Below are 21,853 nucleotides of genomic sequence, written 5' to 3' on the forward strand. Positions count from 1 at the left end.
CCAAAGGCAGAATTTAATCCGCTCTACCACTCTGTTACAATAAATCTTTGTCCGTCTATTTAAATTTAAATGGAATCTGTCTCCGGGTTTTTGCTCCCCCATTTGAGAGCAGAATAATGTAGAAACAGAGACCCTGATTCCAGCGATGTGTCACTTACTGAGCGGTTTTCTGATATTGTGATAAAATCATTGTTTTCTCTGCTGCAGATCTAGCAGTTATACAGAGCTCATGGACTATTTTATCAAAATTACACTAAGCAGCCCAGTAAAGTGAAACATCGCTGGAATCAGGATCGCTGCCCTTACGTTATGCTGCTCTTAGATTAGGTGGCAAAAACCTGGTGACATATTCCCTTTTAAAAAGGATAATATATTGCAGTCATATTATATAGCACTGTGTACTTAACAATTGCTTATTTTGCCCTTCTACCCAGTTAATCCTTCTCTTTTCTTTAGGTCTATGACATCAGGAGATTAAAAATTTGACTAGCTGAACCCCTCTAAGCTCTATGTAGAAACAAGAAGTCTCTCTTCCCTAAATGAGTCATCACTGTAAAAGCCAGTGGCAGAAAGGATGAGTAGAACATCTCGGTCAGGAGTTGATGAAGGAAAGAGACTTCCTGTTTCTACATAGAGCTTAGAAGGATTCATCTATTTTTTTTAAATCACATGTCATAGACCTAATAGAAAAGAAGAATTAACTGGGTAGAAAATCAAAATGAGCAATTATAAGTACATAGTGCTATATAATATGATGACTGCAATATATTAAGAGAATCAAAATTTCGATACAAGTGCTTTAAAAAGGTACAGGTAAAATATCTTTAAAAGGTCTCATTCCGCGTTGAGATATAACAGTTGTAAATTAGAAAAAGGACTAAAAAAAAAAAATAAAAAAAAAAATAAATAAGGGGCAATTACCACCAATTCCCTTATACCACCTTTGTAACATTATTTAGAAGACGTCTCACATAGCACTCGTCAGACAGACAAGATGCAGCTTTTTAACTTGACTGTCAAAAACTTTTCCTCCCCTAGCAGAACGCTGTTCACCTACAAAAATCACACAGCTTATTAGAGACCCCCTTATGGGCTGCACAGCTTTGTAGGTAAATAGTTTTAAAACAACAGCACTGTCATTGCCAATTTTTGGCCGCATTATGCCTGATAGGGGAGACCATATCCTTGAAGGAGTTATCCACTACTCCGACAACTTTCCCACTCCCTTTCCCCTCTTCTCCCCGAACACTGCCTCTCCTGCAGTCAGAGCTGGCTTCACTATCCTTTTTGGTTGCAAATGACATCCAGAAGATGAGCGAGAGGGCAGCCATTGCTCTCAATTTCTCCGGATATCTTGATTTGTCTGAAATAGGGGAGAGAAGCCATCGTAGATTGGCCAGAGGGATCACAGGACAATGTCACGCAATCCCTGGGAGAGCCAATGCCACCACTGGAGGAGAGTATAAGTGTAATTATGGAATTTAGAAGGGGTTGCCTGAGTAGTGGACAACCCTTTTAGGCCAGCCCTACATATTACATAGCTGTTGGCCAAGCAATGCTTCACCTGATTGTTCGGCCAGCGGCCATCTCTCTCATACGCTGGAGTGCTCCAGTGTTTGCACCAAGAAAGAAATCGGCAGACCGACATCTCTACCGGCGGCTTAGCTCTGGTACACCAAACAATTGGCAGTCCAAAATTTGACATGCCCAATCAAACTCCTCCGCTGATCATATGGCTGGCGCCGCTATACACCGTGTCAGCTGAAGGCATTGATATCACCATGTTCAGACGACATTAATCTAGAGTGTGTGAGAGAAAGAGTGCGAGAGCAAAAGAGTGCGAGAGCGTGCGAGAGCAAAAGAGTGCGAGAGCGTGCGAGAGCAAAAGAGTGCGAGAGCGTGCGAGAGCAAAAGAGTGCGAGAGCGTGCGAGAGCAAAAGAGTGCGAGAGCGTGCGAGAGCAAAAGAGTGCGAGAGCGTGCGAGAGCAAAAGAGTGCGAGAGCAAAAGAGTGCGAGAGCGTGCGAGAGCAAAAGAGTGCGAGAGCAAAAGAGTGCGAGAGCAAAAGAGTGCGAGAGCAAAAGAGTGCGAGAGCAAAAGAGTGCGAGAGCAAAAGAGTGCGAGAGCAAAAGAGTGCGAGAGCAAAAGAGTGCGAGAGCAAAAGAGTGCGAGAGCAAAAGAGTGCGAGAGCAAAAGAGTGCGAGAGCAAAAGAGTGCGAGAGCAAAAGAGTGCGAGAGCAAAAGAGTGCGAGAGCAAAAGAGTGCGAGAGCAAAAGAGTGCGAGAGCAAAAGAGTGCGAGAGCAAAAGAGTGCGAGAGCAAAAGAGTGCGAGAGCAAAAGAGTGCGAGAGCAAAAGAGTGCGAGAGCAAAAGAGTGCGAGAGCAAAAGAGTGCGAGAGCAAAAGAGTGCGAGAGCATGTGAGAGAAAGAGTGCGAGAGCATGTGAGAGAAAGAGTGCGAGAGCATGTGAGAGAAAGAGTGCGAGAGCATGTGAGAGAAAGAGTGCGAGAGCGTGTGAGAGAAAGAGTGCGAGAGCGTGTGAGAGAAAGAGTGCGAGAGTGTGTACGAGAGTGTGTGAGAGAGTGCGAGAGTGAGTGTAGTGTGTGTGTGGCCTTTGGAGTGGGAGGAATTTTAGAAGACAGTGGAGAGAAGGTGCAGGGAAATCACGTCACCTGCAGCAGCTCTCCTTTATTCCCCTACATCACTCCTGCTTGTACAAGGAAGCGCCCTGCCATGGGGACAGAATTGGTTTCTACACAGTACAGTCCCCTTATACAAAACACGTGTTAATTGAAATTAAGCCAGGTCACTGGTGTATTATACATATATACTTACGCCCTAGAAATGAGTGAAGAACCTTAGTGTAGGGCTCATATGTAGACTTATCACTCTTGCTGAATATAAGCTCCAAGCCAGCAGATTTGGGAGAAATCATAAGACCTACCAAAAACAAAATAATGGGAAAACGTTAATATAAGTTAAGAGAACACCAAACAATTTAATAATTTTTATAATTTAAAGTGATCATTTCGATAACATTTTATTGTAGTGACATTTCTCATCATCACATTTAATCAAATATAAAAAAAAAGGAGCAAAAGAACATAAAATTAATATCAGAATTTTAGGACTTGACAAGGCAACGTGAGGTAACAGGATCCAGCATGGGAAAAAATTGCATTTGAAAGCAAGTTTTCCATGAGATCTTTGTAATCACGTATGGATCTGGTGAAAGGTGGAGCAGAGCGTTTATAAATAGGGTGCTCAGAGTGAGCGATGCCCAGGAGACAGGCGGGTCAGGTCTCACAAAGCCGTGTGTGTCCTGCCGGGGCATTGACGATGTCATGTGGAATTTTGGTGTGAAAAGCTTTTGTGCTGCTGTAAGGGGGGGAAGGTGCCGGCCACTGATCAAGCTGCACACGGAATTTGTTGTTGTCGTCAAAGGCCTTAAAAAAAGGACAGAATCAACATATACAGTACCTGGGGGGCGTATATATACTAAACCACATGACTCCGAATTAACAAACCATCCGCTTGATGCTGGAGTGGGGGACTCCTACATTAATAATGCAAAAATATATTGTGTTGCCAATGGTTGTGTGAGCGTTACATACAACTATGTGCACACTTGTCTCCAGTACATTTGTGGTAAGGACCATTTTTGATCAATCATGGGAGACAGATTCAGTCTACAGCAAGGACATCTCTCCCTGACAACAGCAGATCGCAAAAGACTATGTAGTGTATAGTTGTCACCCAGTGACTGTGTGGCCTGTCGGTATGCACCGTGGACCAGGGTACATCTGAAGATATGAAACCCAATATATCCATTACTGCAGGCAGTGATATTAGAAGAACAATATATATCATATTATGCAGCTAAAGGCTCTGTGCCCACGTTGCTTTTTCATGCGCTTCTTTTTTGCACATAAAGTATGGTTTCGCAGAAAAGAAGCAAAAAAAAAAAAAAAAAAAACCCGCACTCTTTTTGATTGCATTTGTGAGTTTTTCATATACGTTTTTTCCTGCTTTTTTTGTGCTTTTTATTAGTCATGGCGATCGTGAGGGTTCAGGTGCTGTACCTCTACAACAGTCGCCGGGTCTCCGTCTGATGTTACAGCTGGGATCTGTCTCACTGTCCGGAGAGGTGCTCGCGCCGCTCCTGGCAGTTTAACCCTCTAAATACTTTGATCAGTGTGTTCACAGCATTTAGGAGGCAGGCAGGGGGATCGCTTACTTCTTCCTGGCTATCGGGTCCCTATATTGGAATCACATGGACCAAGGGATCCGATCACTGCCATGGTAAACCTGGGTCATCACGATGGAGACCCCGGGTTACTGAGCTACAGAGAGCCTCACACACCATGCTGTATGCAGTGTGTGAGGCAAAGTGCTGCGATATAATCGACTGTAGTGGTAAAGCATTGCAGGGGGATTATAGAAACGCAAGAAAAAAAAATGCAGAAACAATTGACATGCTGCTTCTTATCTCAACAAAATCTGTAAGAAAAAAGAAGCCGCATGTGCACAGCAAGTCAGGATTCTTATAGACTTTGCTTGGATGCTTTTTCCTTGCATTTATTGATTAAAAATAGCAAAAAAACACACACAAAACGCATCAAAAGTGCAAAAAGAGTCACGTAAGCACATAGCCTAAATGTCAGATCCGCTCAGGTCAGACACCACAGAAGCAGCCCGGACACAGGCCATTAGGAAAACGGAGACTTGTCAGTCTGGCTCATTCACAAGAGCGCCTCGTGTCCTGCCAGAAGGTGTCACAGAATGGCAGAAGGAGCAATTGTGACAGGAAAAATTATTAATGGGACCCAATAAATGTAGGATTGTGAAAAATTCAGAGAATCAGCAAGTATGGAAAATAGATTACAAAACGGAATAGGTAGATTAGGATGAGGTGATCATATGTGATTATCAGGAATTCAACAAAACACTTTAGACGCACATATGGAGGGACCCCAACTTCTCACGGGGTGTGATCAGGAAAGGACAGATTTCACCATTATTGATCAATATCCTAAAATCAAAACCAGACCCGTCAGATCAGCAGATCATTAATAGTGAGAACGATACAGACGGACAACACATACAAGCCACATGGCGACAAGTGTACGGGGTATCAGATCCGAGGACTGAGCCCTGCGGAGAGAGAACAGATTATGGAACAGGAGAAGCACATTATAAAGGTCCATTATAAGGACAATGCTACGATCAGGACCGCTGCAAAGGGGATCCCCTAAATTATCAGAGCACTGAGATGTTCCAAATAATGACTGCAAAATTCAGACTAAAGGCCCCGTTACACGCTAAGATTTATCTGATGATATGTCGTCGGGGGTCCCGGTTTCCGTGACTCACGTCTGTCATAGTTAGTGACGTCGTTGCGTGTGACATCTACGTGCGACTCCGAACGATCGCAAACTGGTTGAAAATCGTTGACACGTCGTTCAGTTTCAAAATATTGTTCGTCGTTTGGAACGCAGCAGACATATTGCTACGTTTGACACCCTGCCAACAACGAACAACATCCACACGACCGCCTTGGTCAAACAATATATCGCTGAACGACGTTGCGTCGTTTGTGAGATGTTTACGTGTGACCGCTACTAAACGACCTATGTGCGATCTCGGCAAATCGTAACAATGATCTGGGCATTTCACATCACTACTGAGATAGTCAGATAAATCGTAGCGTGTGACGGGGCCTTTAGCTGAGCTGTTGGGTCGCAGGCTCCTTAGCGCACGTGCTGTGGTGACGGTTGTCACTGTAATGAAGTCTTTAGAAAGAGGACCTGTCCCCAAGCAAGAAGTGGCCACTTGTGCTGCCCTATGTATAACAGATATTGGTGGAGGAGTCTTCCCATTCTATGGCATACTAGCAAGGCTCAAAAAAGTACAGATATAAAAGGCTGGTCAGGTTATAAAAGGGATTATCCATATCTTAATATCCAAGAGAGAGAACAACAATTTTATTTGGATTAAGATTCCCAGCACCCCGCTAAACAGGTGTTTAAATTGGCCATGGCGCTCCTGTGAACATCACGCCCCCTTTATTGTTTACCAGGCACAATTCAGTACTTTGTTTCGGCTTTCCTGGGTATTACAGCTTTGTCCTATGTAAAGGAATGGGATGCAGTACCAAGCACTGTGGCTACTAAATGTACGGCATTGACTAGTAAAGAGCAGTGTTAATGAAGGGGGCATGGTGCTCGCGGAAGCGCTACTGCCACACCAAACCATTGATTTGGAAAGTACCAACATTCTGACCCTCAACACTTTTAGAAAATGATATTTGATCCTAAAGTTAGGCCATCAATATTAGAAATGAATAACCCCTTTAACACTAGAAGTCCCAGAGAGGGGTCATTTGACATTTCTACCATTGAAACCCTATGGAGCTCGAAATTCCTGGGACTTCTAGTGTTAAAATGTGACTACAGAATTGGACCCCATTATTTTATAATGTTGCAGAAAAAAAAAAAAAAAGTAGTGCTTTGGTTATTAGTATGCCATGTTCTTATAGGTCATAAGTAGAATATGGGATCAAAATCCATACTAAACATCAGTGTATTCTGAAAAAATGCTAATCCGATGTGGACAGTTTGTGCTGATCCAAACACCACACCGGGGGAGAAGCTTCCTGCTAAAGTGTGTGGGGATAATAATCCTACAAGCCACAGCAATCTGCTCTTCCTTCACAGATTAACATTTCAAAAAGGAGGTCAAATAATAGTCAAGTCTAGAGAACAGCACCGATACATCCGCAGGAGCGGCTTCAGGAGGGATCCGTTATCCACTTCATGACTGTTCTACCATGTGTGAAATGTTGTCATTAATTAGGGAGTTGACCACTGAACTCACCGGCTCCAGTGAAGCCAATGTGGACCGCCACCAAGCAATGCACCTTGTTATAGAGGAGACTACATTAGATCTCCCTATTCCTCAGCCCAGAATGGCCACCATCATTACTGCAGAAGCGGTGGAGAATTCTGCACTTACCCACAGCACTTCATCCATCTGCAAAATGGCATTTGCTCCTCTAAGGCTGGTTTTAGACGTCCAACTTTCATGGTCAGAATATGGGCAGGTCTCCCGGGCCGGCCGCAAGTCTACAGGGCCGGCCGCAAGTCTCATGCTTACCAGAGGTTGTTGAGTTGGGGTCAGGACATCACAGACTGTGCTAGTTCCATAATTGCTATATGAAGAATTACAGTGCCAACTAGTATGGAAGCTCTCAGCCAATTGTATAAATTACCCCCTCTAAGAAAAATTAAAAACAAATTTTTGGTCCTCCGTTTACCATGGAGGCTCAAATATGAATTCACACGTGATGAATCTGCAGGTATAAGACGTTACAAATTTCATCTGCTTGGAAAAATATGTGGTAGATTTTCAACAGCTCATTCAGTTGCTGAAAAACCAACGCGGATTTCACCAAATTTAAAGTTATTCACCTACGAGGGGCTGCTGATAGATCTTTGGCTTTACCCAGAAATGAGTTAGGATGATGAAACGTTACATTTATTCCACATACTCTCCACTGAGGTCATCACACTTCTTACATCGGTATTCAAAGTTCTGTAAGCTTAGCAAAAAGAAGGATTTCGGTTGTGCCTCAAACCAGGTATCTGTAGCAGCCATGACATCAGAAATGGTGTGAAATTTGGTACCCTTGAGGTGTTTCTTTGGGTTTGGAAAACAGATGATAGTTGGAGGGAGCTAGATCTGGTGAATAAGGTGAGTGGTCAACCAGCTGGAAGCCCAGCTCTGCCAGTTTTGCCATGGTTGCTTGAGAAGTGTGGGCGGAGGCATTGTCTTGCAGGAACAAGATTCCTTTAGACAGCTTGACGTTCCTTTTGGCCTTCAGAGCTGCCTTCAATTGGTCCAAAAGTTCAATGTAATACCTTGCATTGATGGTGGAATCCTTTTGAAGGTAGTCCACTAGCAGCATTCCCCTCCTTATCCCAGAACACAGACGCCATCACTTTAGTGGCTAATTTTTGCACCCTGAACTTCTTTGGACGAGTAGAACCACTGTGCCTGTACTCTTGACTGCTCTTTGTCTTCAAGGTCATACAAATAAATCCAGATCTCATCCATAGTGACCAGTCAATCCAGGAAAGTTATCAGTCTGAAAACGCTGACAAATGGAAGTTTTCAATCGCATGCTTCTCTGACCTGTTGTCAGACATTTGGGGACCCACTTTGCAGATGGCTTCCTCATGTCAAAATGTTCCTGGATAATGACACAAACACATTCACGGGAAATCCCCATGATGTCTGCTATTGCTTTAGCTGGAATTCGTCGATTCTCCAGTATGAGGTTGTGCACAGCATCGACGATCTCCGGAACAACCACCACTCTCGGTCGTCCAGGACGTTCCTCATCATTGGTGCTGAAGTGACCAGTTTTAAAATTTGGCAACCCAGTTCTTAACTGTGGAATATGAAGGGCATTGATCCCCCAATGTCTGCGACATATCATCATGAATATCCTTGGCAGACTTTCCTTGCAGAAACAAGAATTTTATCACTCCTCTGCTCTCAGTTGCTGTGAATATCGCATGAGAATCCACCATTTTGTTTTCCCGCGTGCGTAGAACACTGTTGCCATAAGCATCAAACAGAAAACTTTAAAAACATATTAGATACATAAGGCATTCATGTGATGTAACATTCATTACCATAAAAACAAAAAAAAAAGAATCACACATCCCCCGGTGTTAGATATGGCCCCCTATGGATGGCACACCTCCCCCTGTGTTAGATATGGCCCCCTATGGATGGCACACCTCCCCCTGTGTTAGATATGGCCCCCTATGGATGGCACACCTCCCCCTGTGTTAGATATGGCCCCCTATGGATGGCACACCTCCCCCTGTGTTAGATATGGCCCCCTATGGATGGCACACCTCCCCCTGTGTTAGATATGACCCCATGCTGCTGCCCATAGTAATATAAATCACTTTCCTTACCTTCTCCAGTGCTGTCCTCCCTCGTGTCTCCCTTCGTGCTGCTGAGCTCCTGCACTTCCTGGTTCTCGGTGCCGGTCAGGTGATCGGCACAGCAGAGTGATATCATCTCTGCGTGCCTGATCATAGCGGCAGCAGAGAGACTGGGAGATCAGCGCTGGAGGTAGTAAATAAGAAGGTTTTTTATTTTACTATGGGCAGCAGCATGGGGGCCATATCTAACACAGGGGGGACATGTGCCATGAAAGGGGGGCAAAGGCAGATATAACATGTGCTGCTGCCCCAGCCCATCACCGCGCTGCGGTTTCAGCACCACGGTGATGGACAGCGGCAGTGCATATTATAGGAGCGGGAGCAGGAGATCTAACGCTCCCTCCTGCAGCTTTCACCAGCCCTCAGCACCGCTCCAGAGCTGCCCCCACCTCCCCTGGACTCTATAATATTATATTTTATAATATATTATATATATATATATATATATATATATATTATACATACATATATATACACATATATGTATATATATATAAATATTTTCTCTCAACACCCCCCCCCCCCCGTATATTCGGATTATAAGATGCACCCCCTGCTTTCCCCCAAAATTTGGGGGAACAAAAGTGCGTCTTATAAAGCGAAAAATACGGTGCCAAGATTTATTTTGTTGTTGACAGAGCTTGGGAACCTCCTCTATGAAATAAGACAACATACTCCACTTACGAGCAGCCCTCAACTCTAACAATGTTGGGGCATGCATAGATTAACCTGACAAAAACATTTAGAGGGGTGTCCCATGAATAAAGTTCATTTTAAAATAAAGAAATCTTGGAATAATAGTGTGCACAGATAGCATAGGATCAAAGATGAGTATTTTCGTGAGGTAAAACATTTCTCAACCAGTTTAAAAAAAAAAAAAAATGTTTTACCTCAAAGAAAACTATTTTTTTTTTTATATTTATAAATTTTAAGGAGGCAGCAATATTTTAAAGGGGGGTTGTTCCAAGCTTAGAGCAGCAGTTTTGTAGATTGCTTTCCAGCTGACACTAGGTGTGAGAGAAGGATGGGAGCCAATACTATTCTTTAATGCGGTAGTTTGTGTGGAGCACAGTGCCTCTCTGTATGAAAGTAGGAAGGCAGCGCGACATACCCTGGACGACATGCACATCAATGCCACGTGATGCCTGATACCCATATGAAGATGTGCATTGCCTGCATATACCATGTGCTAACAATCTAAATACCTGAACACCTGCCTTTGAGTGGGGGGGAAACTACAAATTTTGGCAGGGGCACTCAAAAAAAAAAAAAAAAACAAAAAAAAAGTGTGTGTATTATATATATATATATATTATATATATATATATATATATATATATATATATATATATATATATATATATATATATATATATATATATATATATATCAGTAGGAGAATGAAATTAGGAAGTTAGCACTGCACCCTTTGATTACATGTTATGACAGTATGTTTTTCTGTGTTACGAGCATTACCTGGGGTGGGAACCCTATCCCGATACTTGGGCACAGAGTCGTCCAGTGTTTGCAGCATTACCCACATAGTCAGGGTAAAGAGTCCCGCCAGGAAGCCATAGAAGACCAGGTAGAAGAGCAGGATCAGAGCTGTGGAGGGGAACAGAGCACAGTTACTTCTCCATGATCACAGACAAGCAGCTAGTAAACGTGATTTACACAGTTTATAGAAAGGACACGTAACCCAAACATTCCCAACGCCAGGCGTGGAAGTGAGAGACGTGGTATCGTGGAGCGAACATGCACTTCTCAGAGCCGTGTAAAGTTTATTCAGGTATTTCCTCTCACTGCCATTATATAAACCTACAACAATAATGCTGAGCTCGCTGCTTTCCACCTTTACCACAGTAATGGCTCCCGAGCACATCCACTGGAAGTGCAGCTCCGCCATTTCATGTGTACGGCCAGCTTACAATACAGAACCATGGGCCCCACAGCGGACATGTGCCCCTCCTGACCCCCACACACGCGCTCAGCCAAGAGCACATATTCTGAATGGGGAGAGAAGAGTAAAGGCCACTTTACACACTGCAATATTGGTACCGATATCGCTAGTGTGGGTACCCGCCCCCATCTGTTGTGCGACACAGGCAAATCGCTGCCCGTGGCACACAACATCGCCCAGACCCGTCACACTACTTACCTGCCTAGCGACGTCGCTGTGACCGGCGAACTGCCTCCTTTCTAAGGGGGCGGTCCGTGCGGCGTCACAGCTGTGTCACTGAAACACCACCCAATAGCAGCGAAGGGGCGGAGCTGAGCGGGACGTAACATCCTGCCCACCTCCTTCCTTCCCATTGCGGGCGGGAGGCAGGTAAGGAGAGCTTCCTCGTTCCTGCGGTGTCACACGGAGTGATGTGTGCTGCCTCAGCAACGAGGAGCAACTTCGTTACTGCTGCAGTAACGATACTCGAGAATGGACCCCCATGTCACCGATGAGCGATTTTGCACGTTTTTGCAACGATGCAAAAATCGCTCATAGGTGTCACACGCAACGGCATTGCTAAATTCTGTGACCCCAACGAGATCGCATTAGCGATGTCGTAGCGTGTAAAGCCCCCTTTAGATGTGGAAAATCTAGCTGTAAAAGACACATGCAAGTTAAATAAAGCTTTTTATTCTTGTCAAGTGTGACACATAAAACGAACAAAAAACAAAAAAACCAAAACGCGTAAAAAACAAGTGCAAAAATGCAATGTATAAAACGCAAGTAAGCTAAGGTTCACAAAAATCTCAACCTATCATGATCGCGGGAACTTGACCTTGTACTTCTCTGATTGTTCCACTCATGGTTTTGTCTTGAATACTAAAGTTAAAAAGAAACCCAAAGAAAATAAATAAATAAAAATCAGATTTCTTCGGCGCTCCATTGGGAGACCCAGACGATTGGGGTGTATAGCACTGCCTCCGGAGGCCACACAAAGCATTACACTAAAAAGTGTAAGGCCCCTCCCCTTCTGGCTATACACCCCCAGTGGGATCACTGGCTCACCAGTTTTCTGCTTTGTGCGAAGGAGGTCAGACATCCACGCATAGCTCCACTGTTTAGTCAGCAGCAGCTGCTGACTATGTCGGATGGAAGAAAAGAGGGCCCATACTAGGGCCCCCAGCATGCTCCCTTCTCACCCCACTTTATGTCGGCGGTGTTTGTTAAGGTTGAGGTACCCATTGCGGGTACGGAGGCTGGAGCCCACATGCTGCTTTCCTTCCCCATCCCCCTGAGGGGCTCTGAGGAAGTGGGATCTTACCGGCCCCCAAGCCCTGAGGCCGGGCTCCATCCACAGACCCATGGAACCTGCTGGATGCGGAGCTGGGTACCGTTCAGGGACAAGGCCCTGCGACATTAAGGTACTCTGTGTCCCCGTATGTACAGGCCACGCACACCCCAGGCTTGCTGGGTGTGCTAGTGCGCCGGGGACAGTAGCGCTGGGGTTATAGTCACTACAGTTTTCTGAGTGACTTTATGTGTTGGGGGACTGCCGCGCCGGCCGCCCCTAGAGCGGCGGCGCGGCTGCGACTTGTAGTGCGCCGGGGACTTAGCGACGACCGTGCTTTTACGACGGCGTCGCTTATAAATTTAGTCCCCGGCTTCTGCGGCCTTGCTCCGCTTCGTTCCCGCCCCCACCCTGTCAATCAGGGCAAGGGAGAGACGCTGTACGATTCATCAGCGCCGAGGGCTGGAGTCTTATTTACATGCTCCAGCCCTCTCACTGAGCACAGTGGGACGCAGGCTTCCCGCTCTTTGTCTGCACACGCCCAGGGCCCGCCCCTCTCCATAGGACGCCGGCAGCCATTCCTACATGCGGTCTGGCTGGAGAACGGACACAGGCTCTGGGAGACCCAGACAAGGGATTTCTGGACACCCGCGTTAAGCGGGCGGTAAGCAGCACTTAAGTGCTGGCCCCACTAGTGCCACAGTGTTATATTTGTGTACTTTTTCTCTGTACCATATATATATAGATATATTGCACTGTAAGGTCGCTTCTTGGCTGTATACCCCAATTGCTCTGAGGAGAAGACAACATGTCATCTGCAAAACGCAAGGGTGCCAAGACACAGGCTGTGAGCGCTGCTTGTGCCGCCTGTGGGGCTGATCTACCGACAGGTTACAATGACCCCCATTGTGTGCAATGTTCGGTCCCTGTGCCACTTCGTCAGCCGGAGTCTATGGTGGTAGTGCCCCAGGCAGAGTCGCCGGTGAACCCTGTCCCGGTGACGGGGACAGAGTTTGCAGTTTTTGCTGACAGGATGTCTGTCACTATGACAAAAATCCTAGAGACCTTGCAGGCCAGGCCAGTTACTCAGTCCATGGACACTGCTGCGGCAATGTTCCCCGGTCCCCCTCAGTTGGAGTTAATCCGGGCTTCAAGGGGGTCCCAGGCATCTCAGCCTGACGGCTCTGATTCAGATGACAGTCCCAGGCAGCCTAAGCGTGCTCGCTGGGAGAGACCCTCCACGTCATCACGCGGATCAGGGTCTCAGCGAGAAGAGTCTCTACATGATGAGACAGAGGAGGGGGATCAGGAGTCTAATCCTGAAACCGCTCTCAATCTGGATACTCCTGATGGTGACGCCATGGTAAATGACCTTATAGGGGCCATCAATAGTCTATTGGAAATTTCTCCCCCTGCCCCTTCTGCAGAGGAGGCAGCGGCACAGCAGGAGAAGTTCCATTTCAGGTATCCCAAGCCTAAACTGAGTACTTTTCTGGACCACGCTGACTTCAGAGATTCAGTCCAGAAACACCATGCTTACCCAGATAAGCGTTTCTCCAAACGTCTTAAGGATACACGTTATCCCTTTCCCCCTGACGTGGTCAAACGCTGGACCCAGTGTCCAAAGGTGGACCCCCCAATCTCCAGGCTTGCAGCTAGATCCATAGTTGCAGTGGAAGATGGGGCTTCACTTAAAGATGCCAATGACAGACAGATGGACCTTTGGTTAAAGTCTGTCTATGAAGCTATCGGCGCGTCGTTTGCTCCAGCATTCGCGGCCGTGTGGGCACTCCAAGCTATTTCAGCTGGCCTGGCACAGGTGGACTCTATCATATGTCCAGCAGTGCCGCGAGTAGCGTCCCTAACCTCGCAAATGTCTGCGTTTGCGACTTACGCTATCAACGCTGTCCTAGACTCTACAAGCCGTACCTCAATTGCGTCTGCCAACTCTGTTGTCTTGCGCAGAGCCTTGTGGTTAAAGGAATGGAAAGCGGATTCTGCTTCCAAAAAATGTTTAACCAGCTTGCCACTATCTGTAGATAGACTGTTTGGTGAACAATTGGCTGAAATCATTAAGCAATCCAAGGGTAAGGACTCCTCCTTACCCCAGCCCAGATCAAGCAAACCTCAACAGAGGAAGTGGCAGTCGAGGTTTCGGTCCTTTCGAGGCTCCAGCAAGACACAATTCTCCTCGTCCAAAGGGACTCAGAAGGAGCAAAGGAGCTCAGATTCCTGGCGGGCTCATTCACGCCCCAAGAAAGCAACCGGAGGAACCGCTTCCAAGGCGGCTGCCTCATGACTTTCGGCCTCATCCCTCCGCATCCTCGGTCGGTGGCAGGCTCTCCCGCTTTTGCGACATTTGGCTGCCACAGGTCAAAGACCGGTGGGTAACAGACATTTTGTCTCACGGGTACAGGATAGAATTCAGCTCTCGTCCTCCGCCTCGGTTCTTCAGAACCTCCCCACATCCCGACCGAGCAGATGCCCTTCTGCAAGCGGTGTGCTCACTAAAAGCAGAAGGAGTGGTGATCCCTGTTCCTCTGCAGGAACAAGGGCAAGGTTTTTACTCCAATCTCTTCGTGGTTCCAAAAAAGGACGGCTCGTTTCGTCCTGTTCTGGACCTAAAGCTCCTCAACAAGCATGTGAACGCCAGGCGGTTCCGGATGGAATCCCTCCGCTCCGTCATTGCCTCAATGTCTCAAGGAGATTTTCTTGCATCAATAGACATGAAGGATGCTTATCTCCACGTGCCGATTGCTACAGAGCACCAACGTTTTCTACGTTTCGTGATAGGAGACGACCATCTCCAGTTCGTAGCTCTGCCATTCGGTCTGGCGACAGCCCCACGGGTTTTCACCAAGGTCATGGCGGCAGTGGTAGCAGTCTTGCATTCTCAGGGACATTCGGTGATCCCTTACTTAGACGATCTACTTGTCAAAGCACCCTCTCAAGAGGCATGCCAACACAGCCTGAATGTTGCGCTGGAGACTCTCCAGACTTTCGGGTGGATCATCAACTTTTCAAAGTCCAACCTGGCACCGACTCAATCACTAACGTATCTTGGCATGGAGTTTCATACTCTCTCAGCGATAGTGAAGCTTCCGCTGGACAAGCAGCGGTCACTACAGACAGGGGTGCAGTCTCTCCTGCAGGGTCAGTCGTACCCCTTAAGGCGCCTCATGCACTTCCTTGGGAAGATGGTGGCAGCAATGGAGGCAGTCCCGTTCGCGCAGTTTCATCTGCGCCCACTTCAATGGGACATTCTCCGCCAATGGGACGGGAAGACAACTTCCCTGGTCAGGAAAGTCTCCCTTTCTCAGACGGCCAAGGACTCTCTGCACTTCTTCCCACCTCATTATCACAGGGAAGATCATTCCTGCCCCCATCCTGGGCAGTGGTCACGACAGACGCGAGTCTGTCAGGGTGGGGAGCAGTTTTTCTCCACCACAGGGCTCAAGGGACGTGGACTCAGCAGGAGTCCACACTTCAGATCAATGTTCTGGAAATCAGGGCAGTGTATCTTGCCCTATTAGCCTTCCAGCAGTGGCTGGAAGGAAAGCAGATCCGAATTCAGTCGGACAACTCCACAGCGGTGGCATACATCAACCACCAAGGAGGGACACGCAGTCCGCAAGCCTTCCAGGAAGTCAGGCGGATTCTGATGTGGGTGGAGGAAAGAGCATCCACCATATCAGCAGTTCACATCCCGGGCGTAGAAAACTGGGAAGCAGACTTCCTCAGTCGCCAGGGCATGGACGCAGGGGAATGGTCCCTTCACCCGGACGTGTTTCAGGAAAGCTGCCGCCGCTGGGGGGTGCCGGACGTCGACCTAATGGCGTCTCGGCACAACAACAGGGTCCCGACCTTCATAGCGCGGTCTCGCGATCAAAAAGCTCTAGCGGCAGACGCCTTAGTGCAAGATTGGTCGCAGTTCCGGCTCCCTTATGTGTTTCCACCTCTGGCACTCCTGCCCAGAGTGTTACGCAAGATCAGATCTGATTGCGGCCGCGTCATACTCGTCGCCCCAGACTGGCCGAGGAGGTCGTGGTACCCGGATCTGTGGCATCTCACGGTCGGCCAACCGTGGGCACTACCAGACCGTCCAGACTTACTGTCCCAAGGGCCGTTTTTCCATCGGAATTCTGCGGCCCTGAACCTGACTGTGTGGCCATTGAGTCCTGGATCCTAGCGTCTTCAGGCTTACCCCAAGGGGTCGTGGCCACCATGAGACAGGCTAGGAAGTCCACTTCTGCTAAGATCTACCACAGGACGTGGAAGATTTTCTTATCCTGGTGCTCTGCACAAGGAGTATCCCCCTGGCCATTCGCGTTACCTGTCTTCCTTTCCTTCCTGCAATCTGGGTTGGAAAAATGGCTTGTCGCTCGGCTCCCTTAAAGGGCAAGTCTCGGCACTATCCGTGTTTTTTCAGAAGCGTCTAGCGCGACTTTCTAAGGTGCGCACGTTCCTGCAGGGGGTGTGTCATATCGTACCTCCGTACAGGCGGCCGTTAGATCCGTGGGATCTAAACAAGGTCCTTGTTGCTCTCCAGAAGCCGCCTTTCGAGCCCCTGAGGGATGTGTCACTTTCTCGACTCTCACAGAAAGTGGCATTTCTGGTAGCGGTCACGTCTCTTCGGAGAGTGTCTGAACTAGCAGCGCTGTCATGCAAAGCTCCTTTCCTGGTGTTCCACCAGGACAAGGTAGTGCTGCGCCCCATTCAGGAGTTTCTCCCTAAGGTGGTATCCTCTTTTCACCTTAATCAGGATATCTCCTTGCCTTCCTTTTATCCGTATGCAGTTCATCGGTATGAAAAGGATCTACATTTGTTGGATCTGGTGAGAGCACTCAGAATCTACATTTCCCGCACGGCGCCCCTGCGCCGTTCGGATGCACTCTTTGTCCTTGTCGCTGGTAAGCGCAAAGGGTCGCAGGCTTCTAAGGCCACCCTGGCTCGATGGATCAAAGAACCAATTCTTGAAGCCTACCGTTCTGCTGGGCTTCCGGTTCCATCAAGGCTGAAGGCCCATTCTACCAGAGCCGTGGGTGCGTCCTGGGCATTACGACACCAGGCTACGGCTCAACAGGTGTGCCAGGCAGCTACCTGGTCGAGTCTGCACACTTTCACCAAACATTATCAGGTGCATACCTATGCTTCGGCGGACGCCAGCCTAGGTAGAAGAGTCCTGCAGGCGGCAGTTGCCTCCCCGTAGGGGAGGGCTGTCTTCGCAGCTCTAACATGAGGTATTTCTTTACCCACCCAGGGACAGCTTTTGGACGTCCCAATCGTCTGGGTCTCCCAATGGAGCGCCGAAGAAGAAGGGAATTTTGTTACTTACCGTAAATTCCTTTTCTTCTAGCTCCTATTGGGAGACCCAGCACCCGCCCTGTTGTCCTTCGGGATTTTTGGTTGTTTTTCGGGTACACATGTTGTTCATGTTGAACGGTTTTCAGTTCTCCGACGTTACTTCGGAGTGAATTTGTTTAAACCAGTTATTGGCTTTCCTCCTTCTTGCTTTTGCACTAAAACTGGTGAGCCAGTGATCCCACTGGGGGTGTATAGCCAGAAGGGGAGGGGCCTTACACTTTTTAGTGTAATGCTTTGTGTGGCCTCCGGAGGCAGTGCTATACACCCCAATCGTCTGGGTCTCCCAATAGGAGCTAGAAGAAAAGGAATTTACGGTAAGTAACAAAATTCCCTTCTTTGACAATAACATATTTATGACTAGTGACTAAATGAAGTGTCATTGCTCCAAGGAAGAGGGTACTTTTTTTTTTTATTATTTATTTATTTCCCCTTCCATGTGGACACATGGCTCTTTATTTCAGCCAAGCGACAATCACATGGCACAGCATCTTCATCCTCATTTCAGACAATGTCCAACGCCGCCTGACAAGAGGTTTATGAAATAAAAAGTGGGTCTGCCATGATTTCCCCCTAAAACAGCACCCAACTCAATCAGGAGTAATATAAAATAGGGTGAATCCTGAGCAGATCCGCTGCAAAAATCGCTATACAACGTGGGAATTTGTGGCCACATTAGAAGCCAGAAGTGCACATGGGCCAAATATGTTTGTGTCACTCTATGCAGCGCGGAAGACAGAAGTACCACCACCAAAAATAATGGAAATCTAAAAATATAATGTGAATATACTAGAGAAGGAAATCGCATCCACCTCTTCGGTCTCTGGACAGCGCTCTCTAGTAATCTCTTGGCTGAGACCCGGCCTCTTGTTACAGCACATCAGTCACTTGTCGGCTGAAGAGGTCTGCAGGAGCGGTGAAGTGGCTGTCGCCCGCCTCGCCCTCCGTCCATCACAGAGGGACATTTTAGGAAACTAGTACAAGAGACATTACAGTCAAGAACCCCCATCATGAAAAATTAGGAAGATTTCACATAAATGAGTAACGGTGAGGTTGCAGGGCAGTAATCTGCAAATCTTTATATTTGTAGATGTGTTCCTCGGCTCCTGCACCATTATAAGTGCCAGCCGGCTATAATAGGGTACAATTAGGAAGCATTTGACCGGTCGTATTTTTAGACATTGGCCTCTGAGTCATCATTTGCGTTTGTCTTTTTGGTCTGGATGTAAGGTGGACGGGCTGTCGCATTTCCCCAAAGACACCAATTGTATTGATGCAATGTGAATTGTGATGTGTAATGTTTATATGGGTTTGCAGGACAGAGTTAATGCTTGGCTGCATAATGCTATGCATGGTCATGTGAAATGTATTGTGTTTCATAAGTGTGTATTAGGCTAAGGTGTGAAGTCTAGCAATGTTGGAAAGGTATTAAAATGTCTGCATAGAGCTGGGTGAAAGGTTAAGTCTGCCCAGCAACAGGATGCAGGGTCAGACAGTTAATGCTGGGACTTGCCCAAGGGGAGGAGTTGGAGAACAGGCAAAGAGGACTGCTTTCCTGTTAGCGTTTAAATTGAGACGAGCCTGCAGCAATAGCAGGTGTGAGGCCCGTCTAAGGCAGGGTTCCCCAACTCCAGTCCTCGAGGGCCGCCAACAGTGCATGTTTTCAGGATTTCCTTAGCATTGCATGGGTGTTGGAATCATCAACTGGGCAGGTGATTAAATTATCACATGTGCAATACTAAGGAAATCCTGAAAACATGCACTGTTGGCAGCCCTTGAGGACTGGAATTGGGGACCCATGGTCTCAGGAGCACATCACACGCAGTGGGGTTCTTAGGAAGAGACCAAAGACTGAGAACCACAGTAGCGAGATCAAGAGAGAAGAGACAAACAGTTCTGCCAGGGTCATGTTGGAGAAAGGGGTATCAGCTGAGTGAGAGACGTCTGGAAAAAGGAAGGTCAGCGAATAGAACTCTAGGAACTTATAGCTCTTAGAGTAGTGGGCCTGGACAGAGCAGTACGTGAGACAAAGAGTGTGTCCTGGGCGGGGTCTCTAAAGTGTCAGTAGGCTACGAGCCTAGTCCAGCCAGATTTGCATTAAGAGGGAGAAGATGTCGCACTGCAATGAGGACAGGATGACTTTCATGGATTGTGTAGTAAAGCTGAGCCGGGTGGTGGTGAAATATACAGGACTATGTGAAGTGGGAGGACTAAGACCTTGAACATGCAGAGGAAATGTTTGGAGATGCCTAGAGAAGATATGAATGCGCTATCGTGTGTATATAGTTGTCAAACTTTAATTCAGTAAAACTAGGATTTTAATGGTGGTCTCCCTCAGTGAGCAATGTAACACGGTACAAAGATATGTTTTACCTGTATCAGTGAGCATTGTAACAAGTAGTCCTGGCCGCCGAAACCATCGGCAGCATGTGGTCTGCAAGGACCTAGCGCCCCAGTAGTGACAGTGCCCATGCGCACATACACAAATTGCATGTTTTGTAAGACTCCAAAATTACATGAGTGTCCAAAACATTTATGGAAAAAAAAAAAACAAAAAAAAACACAAATCAAAAATAAAAATAATTAATTACTTGCAAATGGGGAAAAAGAAAACAAAAAACACAAAAACCCACAATTGCAATATTGAAGATGGTCCGTTCCCATTGTTTCTTCCACTTATTTCCGCAGATAGATCTATATATATCTACAGTGCTGGCCAAAAGTATTGGCACCCCTGCAATTCTGTCAGATAATACTCAGTTTGTTCTTGAAAATGATTGCAATCACAAATTCTTTGGTATTATTATCTTCATTTAATTTGTCTTCAATGAGATAATAAAAGAAAAATTTGTCATAAAGCCAAATTGGATATAATTCCACACCAAACATAAAAAGGGGGTGGACAAAAGTATTGGCACTGTTTGAAAAATCATGTGATGCTTCTCTAATTTGTGTAATTAACAGCACCTGTAACTTACCTGTGGCACCTAACAGGTGTTGGCAATAACTAAATCACACTTGCAGCCAGTTGGCATGGATTAAAGTCGACTCAACCTCTGTCCTGTGTCCTTGTGTGTACCACATTGAGCATGGAGAAAAGAAAGAAGACCAAAGAACTGTCTGAGGGCTTGAGAATCCAAATTGTGAGGAAGCATGAGCAATCTCAAGGCCACAAGTCAATCTCCAAAGACCTGAAAGTTCCTGTGTCTACGGTGTGCAGTGTCATCAAGGAGTTTAAAGCCCATGGTACTGTGTCTAACCTCCCTAGATGTGGAAGGAAAAAAAAAAAAATTGGCGAGAGATTTCAACGCAAGATTGTGCGGATGGTGGATAAAGAACCTCGACTAACATCCAAACAAATTCCAGCTGCCCTGCAGTCCGAGGGTACAACAGTGTCAACCCGTACTATCCGTCGGCGTCTGTATGAAAAGGGACTGTATGGTGGAATACCCAGGAAGACGCCACTTCTTACCCCGAGACATAAAAAAGCCCGGCTGGAGTTTGCCAAAACTTAAGTGAGAAAGCCTAAAACGTTTTGGAAGAATGTTCTCTGGTTAGATGAGACAAAGAAGGGAATTTTGTTACTTACCGTAAATTCCTTTTCTTCTAGCTCTTATTGGGAGACCCAGACGATTGGGGTATAGCTACTGCCCTCCGGAGGCCACACAAAGCACTACACTAAAAAGTGCAAGGCCCCTCCCCTTCTGGCTATACCCCCCCCGTGGTATCACGGGTTCTCCAGTTTTAGTGCCAAAGCAAGAAGGAGGAAGCCAATAACTGGTTTAAACAAATTAACTCCGAATAACGTCGGAGAACTGAAAAACCGTTCAACATGAACAACATGTGTACCCGCAAACAACAAAAAAATCCCGAAGGACAACAGGGCGGGTGCTGGGTCTCCCAATAAGAGCTAGAAGAAAAGGAATTTACGGTAAGTAACAAAATTCCCTTCTTCTTCAGCGCTCTATTGGGAGACCCAGACGATTGGGACGTCCAAAAGCTGTCCCTGGGTGGGTAAAGAGATACCTCATGTTAGAGCTGCAAAACAGCCCTCCCCTACGGGGGTGTCACTGCCACCTGCAGGACTCTTCTACCTAAGCTGGCATCCGCCGAAGCATAGGTATGCACCTGATAATGCTTGGTGAAAGTGTGCAGACTCGACCAGGTAGCTGCCTGGCACACTTGTTGAGCCGAAGCCTGGTGTCGTAATGCCCAGGACGCACCCACGGCTCTGGTTGAGTGGGC

The 21,853-nt window shown here is 46.9% G+C and overlaps 1 protein-coding gene across 1 annotated transcript in view; it reads right to left on the reverse strand.

Moving 5' to 3' along the window:
• The window catches only part of ATP1B3 (ATPase Na+/K+ transporting subunit beta 3), a 70,115-nt gene that overhangs the window by 15,834 nt on the left and 32,428 nt on the right, over window positions 1-21,853 (reverse strand). Inside the window, exons 2-3 of the mRNA XM_075340968.1 lie at window positions 10,494-10,622; window positions 2,833-2,937 (exon numbers count right to left, since the gene is read on the reverse strand). Coding sequence (XP_075197083.1) covers window positions 2,833-2,937; window positions 10,494-10,622 — 234 coding nt within the window. The remainder of the gene's footprint in view (window positions 1-2,832; window positions 2,938-10,493; window positions 10,623-21,853) is intronic.

Source organism: Anomaloglossus baeobatrachus, chromosome 3 (genome assembly GCF_048569485.1).
Source record: "Anomaloglossus baeobatrachus isolate aAnoBae1 chromosome 3, aAnoBae1.hap1, whole genome shotgun sequence".
Classification (NCBI taxonomy): Eukaryota; Metazoa; Chordata; class Amphibia; order Anura; family Aromobatidae; genus Anomaloglossus; species Anomaloglossus baeobatrachus.